Below are 7,336 nucleotides of genomic sequence, written 5' to 3' on the forward strand. Positions count from 1 at the left end.
TAAGACATATTTTTGAGACCCTTTATCCTTTTGGTGAGGAACTTTTGGGGCCTTTCAAGCTGCATCAGGTGTCTGGTCAGATACATTCGAACGGGCATTGTACTCAATCATAGGTCTAATGAGTGATGAGTACAGGGGACGATGACCTCCCTTGATCTAGATGTGAATCCCTTCATGATCAGGTGGGCGATATAGAAGGTTTTCCTAACTACTTTAGCAACATGAGTGTCAAGCGAAGACTACTGTCAACTTGGGTCCCCAGATCCCTGATGACTTTTTCTGTGCTCAGTGGATTGTCACCTATATGGTAGCTAGGGGTAACCTTGTTTTTCCCGAAGGGTATGACTATGCATTTTTGGCGTTTAACTTCAGGCCATGGCTCTGGCACCAGTTATCCGCTTTCTGTGAGGCCCTTCTGGAGGATATCTGTGTCAGATGTGTTTTCGACTATGGCGCCAGTTTGCAGTCATCTGCAAACTTTGTCAGCCATAACCCTCCTGTGTTTGCTTGTACTTCAGAAAAGTAGATGCCGAACAAGAGTGGACCCAGGACTGAGCCCTGTGGGACACCACTTGTGACAGGCTTTGAGTCTGACATGGCTCCAGCAACTCTGACCCTGTGGGTTCTGTCGCTTAGCCAGTTTGCAACCCATCTTGTGATGTATGGGTTTACATTCAAGCTGATGAGTTTTTCGATGATACCTGAGTGGGGTATTGTGTCAAGGCCTTTGCCAGGTCGAGGTAGGCTGTATGGACTGCCTTTCCTCATCAATGGCCTTGGTGACTGTCTCGAAAAAGTCAACCAAGTTTAAGAGGCAGGATCTGCCTTTGACAAAGCCAAACTGGGTTGGATCCAAAGTCTGCAAGTTCCCTATGTCTTTATTTATGAGTTCCATTACGATCCTCTCCATGGCTTTGCAGATAAGGCTTGTCAAGCTAATGGGGCGGTAATTTCCAGGGTCTGTGGAGGCACCGCCCTTATGAAGTGGGACCACAGTCGCCGTGCGCCACTCCTTGGGTACGTATCCTGAGGTGAGGCTAAGATTAAACAGCTGTCCTAACTGTGGGTTTAATTCCTCGTTGAGTTCATGAAGCACACAGCCGGGGACACCATCCGGTCCCATGGATGCTGTGTTTTTTGCCTTAGTGAGGGCAGTTCTCACCTGGGCATTGGAGATGTTTGGGGGGCTACAATCCTCTGGAATAGATATCTCTCCTTTTGGGGGGGAGGGAGTTTGCACTGAACCTGTCAGCCAGTATGTTAGCAATGTGTGTAGGTTCAGTAATTTTCACATCATTTTGAACTAATTCTGAGCATATCTGGGAGTTTCATATCCTGAAAAAAAATCACAGAACTGTCTCAGAATGTGCCACAACATATCCTTTTTTGATTTTATCAGGTATAAAGTAATGTCATCTGCAAATAAATCCAATTTCTCTTGAATACATACTCATTATATCCTTGAATTTCTCAGTTGTTTATTTTCTTTGTCAGCATTACTAAATATAATGTAAATAACAAAGGGAAAAGAGGACGCCCCTTCCTGGTTCCTCTGTTTAGACACAACTTATCAGAGACAGAGAGAAACTCTCCCACTTTGATTTTTGCCTCTGATCAGTACTATACCCTCCTAATTAACCTTATTATTGTATCAGGAATTGTAAATGCTTCTATTGCCCTACACATAAAATCCCAGCTTACTCTGTTGAATGCTTTCTCTGCATGAAGACCCACCAATAACAGCTGTATTTTCTTACATTCTTACATTCTGCTTCTCTCTGGATCATCATTGTTTTATTCATGTTGTCATATGTTTACCTGTCTATCACAAAACCACATTGGTGTATATCTATCAATTTTGGCATCACCTTTGCAAGTCTTTTAGCCATTATAGACATAATACAATTTATAGTCCTGGTTTAAAATTGAAATGGGGTTATATGAAGCTGGATTAGATGGTTATTTACCGTCTTTTAGGTGTTACAGCCAACATAGTTTTTTCCAAGATGCTGGTGCATCCCCACCTTTTAAAATACTGTTAAATGAAACCTTCCTATCATTATCACTTTCTTCACTCCTAACTTCCAAATTTCCACTGGAATATCATATATTGCTACAGATTTTCCTCACTAGGTAGGTTATATGTCACCATTTTGGAATATCATCTATTGCTACAGATTTTCCTCACTAGGTAGGTTATATGTCACCATTTTGGAATATCATCTATTGCTACAGATTTTCCTCACTAGGTAGGTTATATGTCACCATTTTGGAATATCATATATTGCTACAGATTTTCCTCACTAGGTAGGTTATATGTCACCATTTTGGAATATCATATATTGCTACAGATTTTCCTCACTAGGTAGGTTATATGTCACCATTTTGGAATATCATATATTGCTACAGATTTTCCTCACTAGGTAGGTTATATGTCACCATTTTGGAATCTCATCTTTTGCTACAGATTTTCCTCACTAGGTAGGTTATATGTCACCATTTTGGAATATCATCTATTGCTACAGATTTTCCTCACTAGGTAGGTTATATGTCACCATTTTGGAATATCATATATTGCTACAGATTTTCCTCACTAGGTAGGTTATATGTCACCATTTTGGAATATCATCTATTGCTACAGATTTTCCTCACTAGGTAGGTTATATGTCACCATTTTGGAATATCATCTATTGCTACAGAGTTTCCTCACTAGGTAGGTTATATGTCACCATTTTGGAATATCATCTATTGCTACAGAGTTTCCTCACTAGGTAGGTTATATGTCACCATTTTGGAATATCATCTATTGCTACAGATTTTCCTCACTAGGTAGGTTATATGTCACCATTTTGGAATATCATCTATTGCTACAGATTTTCCTCACTAGGTAGGTTATATGTCACCATTTTGGAATATCATCTATTGCTACAGATTTTCCTCACTAGGTAGGTTATATGTCACCATTTTGGAATATCATCTATTGCTACAGATTTTCCTCACTAGGTAGGTTATATGTCACCATTTTGGAATATCATCTGTTGCTACAGATTTTCCTCACTAGGTAGGTTATATGTCACCATTTTGGAATATCATCTATTGCTACAGATTTTCCTCACTAGGTAGGTTATATGTCACCATTTTGGAATATCATCTATTGCTACAGATTTTCCTCACTAGGTAGGTTATATGTCACCATTTTGGAATATCATCTATTGCTACAGATTTTCCTCACTAGGTAGGTTATATGTCACCATTTTGGAATATCATCTATTGCTACAGATTTTCCTCACTAGGTAGGTTATATGTCACCATTTTGGAATATCATCTATTGCTACAGATTTTCCTCACTAGGTAGGTTATATGTCACCATTTTGGAATATCATCTATTGCTACAGATTTTCCTCACTAGGTAGGTTATATGTCACCATTTTGGAATATCATCTATTGCTACAGATTTTCCTCACTAGGTAGGTTATATGTCACCATTTTGGAGTATCATCTATTGCTACAGATTTTCCTCACTAGGTAGGTTATATGTCACCATTTTGGAATATCATATATTGCTACAGATTTTCCTCACTAGGTAGGTTATATGTCACCATTTTGGAATATCATATATTGCTACAGATTTTCCTCACTAGGTAGGTTATATGTCACCATTTTGGAATATCATATATTACTACAGATTTTCCTCACTAGGTAGGTTATATGTCACCATTTTGGAATATCATATATTGCTACAGATTTTCCTCACTAGGTAGGTTATATGTCACCATTTTGGAATATCATATATTGCTACAGATTTTCCTCACTAGGTAGGTTATATGTCACCATTTTGGAATATCATATATTGCTACAGATTTTCCTCACTAGGTAGGTTATATGTCACCATTTTTTTTAACTCATCTCTTCCTGTCTTAACTGTCAGTTGTTGAACCTCATCTGCCACTAACCTTGATGTATATAAATCTTCAATAAATATTTCCATTTGTGCTTTCTCTTGATTTCCCCACTTCTCTGGGTTTTTTTTGTGTTTTTTTTTTTGTTTTGTTTTTTTTTTTTTTTACAAATGTTCATAAAATTTGTGAAATATCTCGATTATCTATACAGAATCTTTGGTTACTTTTCTTGTTAGGGGCTCCCTAAGTCTGGCAACAACCCTTTCTACTTTCTATTGCCTAAGTCATTTTGAAAACACTTTTTGTTCTCTGGAGTTATAAAAAACAGTTACTTAACAGCAATCTTTCTGAAGTTGTGCAATATTATCCAGCTACTATTTATTTTCTTTTTAGCACTCTGCAGTTGTGACTCCTCTTGTTTTTTGAGATTTCCCCTTATTTTGCAATACTTTACCCTTTGACAGCCCTTCTAAATAATTCTTATTACTTCTTAACCAAATCCCAAGGAGCCTCTATGCCACAAATGTACTCCCCAATGCAAGCCATTCATAGCACAGTGGTACTCCATAATACGTATGTAGCACACAAGCTATACTGCTTGACAGATCTATTACTGTACCTATGTACATCACGCACATGTGTTCACCTACTCCTGTGACTTTGGTTGAGTTGTTGTACAACTGAAGCACTGATCCCAAACTCATAGATTCAGGTGAACTATTCTTCATTGCCAGTCTATACATCAAAATCACAAAACCCATGAGTTGTTCTGTATTACATAACTGTTTCCAAGTCCCATAGACATGGATCACCAATCTATGTCCGTATTTGTTCCTCAATTTCAAAAGATCACATAATCCATTCTTTATAAGAGTTATTTTCCCCGTAGACTGCTATAAGTTATCTTGTATAAAATAGGATCAGATGAGTGATTCTGTCTTTCTCCATCCTTAGGCATTTTGTATTTCATCATCTTTTTTTATACCTCTGTAGACCAGCATATGCAATTGTACGTCTCTGATGTTTTCTTCCACATCACATACAGACCGTAGTCATGTCTGTTCCTGAATTAACAATGACCTAATGTAGGATTTGTAGTTCTTGTTGCTCTACAAATGTTTACTGGATGCTAGCTGTTTTAACTGAATTATACATATGACCCCTCTTATTTCTTTTTCTGTATTACTGCTATTCGAACACAGTTTGTGGCCCAGCTCTATAATATTCCTCTGCCTCTGTCTTGGGGACAATTACTAGATTCCTAGCCTGACTGAGCCCACTTTGTCCCATGGATCAAGTATCCCTTAAGAAAGTATTCATCAGAAACTGTCTAGGCTTCTTAAAAGAGGTTACCTTAGCATCAAACAGACACTAGTGGTGTTTGGCTTTGTTGGCCTGGATCTGTCCATAAAAACTTAAAAAAGGAAAAAGTCATGGACATTCAGAAGCCATCTAGCTGAAACACTTGATGTCCTTAAGGGAGGAGGTTTAAGGTATCACACAGTAAAAACTCTAGTTTGGCTAGGGTTTTCTTGGTGTTTTTACTAATTGGTTTGTCTATGTTACCTTTTTACTTTTTGATCCTGTTATATAAGGAAAATGTATGGGAAAACTGGCACGGTAATGTATTGACATTTAAATTTTGTATTTTTATATTTATTGTTTCCTAGGAACACTGTTGCAGTTTGGGACAATACATTACACAAGAGTTTACAAAACTACACCAGTTTCTCAATGACAAGGAACAAAAACTAATCCAACAGCTTAAGAATGAAGAAGCAAAAATTCTAAAAGCGATAGAAGAAAGTCTTGAATGCATTAAAAGAAGTGTTATGTCTACTGAAGAGACTATGAGTGACACTAATTTGGAACTCCTAAAACAGGAACCTGAAGTATTTCTTACAGTAAGCATCTTTTTCAAATTTTTTTTTTTTGCATGAATTTTGAAAGGTGGACTGCTCAGGCTTCCATTGACATGAAGATGACTTACTAGCAGTCTAAATTTTGTAAATGATTCACTTTTTTAATTTTATTTTTTGCTTGTGCAAATGTTAGTTTTTTTTTTTCTATAAATTAAATTGTCTGATTTATATACATGATTTCTGGCAGGTGATTTAAATTGTGCATCATTTCAGTATCCCCAGAAGTACGTGTTTTGTTTTCTTCCTTGTTGCAGAAGTATGCTTGTCAAGGTATTATTGCATAATATAGAACACCAGTTAGTCAAGATACACCTCACCAAAACATACAAATCTGAATTGGGGTTTGGCACAGAAAGAGCTTGTCAAAGGGGTGGGAGGTTGGCATAATGGTTAAGGTATTTGCCTTATAAGTCAAAGGTACAGGGTTTGATTCTTACATGGGGTAATTGGCTAGGTTTAAAATGGTCCACAAAGGCAGTTAGCCTAGTACTAACCTATGGTTAGGTATAAAATGATAAAAAAAAAAAAATGAAATAAAAAAGCTTTCTGATTTCAAACAGCAAAGACAATTATTCTTAACCAGGAATCATACGGGGGGGGGGGGGTCCTATATGGGAGTCCCCTTTAACTTAATATTACATGAAATTGTGAAATTGTTATATTTACTTGCAGCAACTTGGGGACATTTTCTTCTCTGCTATCACTTTATATAACACAATTCATTTCAGTACAAAATACATTTAAAATATGTTGATCTTGATCTTCCATCTTTGATAAAATGACTTTCAAAACACTTAATTTCAGGGCAGTGATCTGTTGCCTTTGTCATTCGTAGATGTACAGTTGCAGCTGAAATTGGATAAAGAAATGACTGGGCTAAAAAGTTAACAACTAACTACTGAAACTTATTAAAAAATGAATGTCGTTTTTTGGCAGAAGACATTTGATAGCTTTGATATTGTTTGATGTTGTAGGGGAGGTTTTTCAGCAAAGGGTGTGATTTATTAACACCTACACCAAGTGATCACGATGTGTATTCAAGGACATCTGTACCACATTTTTTGTGCTTTCTAGTCACTCAGAAAGATTACACTAAGTGTATATGTCATCTACATTTTTTGGTAATTTTTATGAATCCCTGCTGATATTTAAAGCTGCAAGAATATCAGTAGGAAAACTAAAGTCAGAAGGAAGAAAGTGTGAGTTATGTCTTTGTGGTCTGTTTACTAGGAACGGTGTACACTTAGTGTAGGTGTTATTGAATCCCAGGAAAGGTTTTATTCTGAACCAATATCTTAAACTATATTTATAAAACAACATACGTTACTGCAAATTTAGTTTTGTCCAGTGAATGTGAAGTCTTTTTGGTGCAAAAAATTCAATATCTACGTATAAAAAATGCAAGTCTTCAGCTCATGAGAAAATCTGTGAAACCATTAAGTTGTTGGTTACTAAGCTACAGAGGTACAAGCATCAAGCTACATATTGTCTCATTACTTCAGTACCTGTTAATAT

The 7,336-nt window shown here is 36.8% G+C and overlaps 1 protein-coding gene across 1 annotated transcript in view; it reads left to right on the plus strand.

The window, feature by feature from the left end:
* Window positions 1-6,250, plus strand: part of LOC122813959 (zinc-binding protein A33-like) — a 44,225-nt gene extending 37,975 nt beyond the window's left edge. Inside the window, exon 3 of the mRNA XM_044086506.1 lies at window positions 5,570-6,250. Coding sequence (XP_043942441.1) covers window positions 5,570-5,839 — 270 coding nt within the window. The 3' untranslated portion in view covers window positions 5,840-6,250. The remainder of the gene's footprint in view (window positions 1-5,569) is intronic.
* The last annotated feature ends 1,086 nt before the right edge of the window (window positions 6,251-7,336 follow it).

The sequence above is a fragment of the Protopterus annectens genome, chromosome 10.part0 (assembly GCF_019279795.1).
Source record: "Protopterus annectens isolate FY-2018-M chromosome 10.part0, PAN1.0, whole genome shotgun sequence".
Lineage (NCBI taxonomy): Eukaryota > Metazoa > Chordata > Ceratodontiformes > Protopteridae > Protopterus > Protopterus annectens.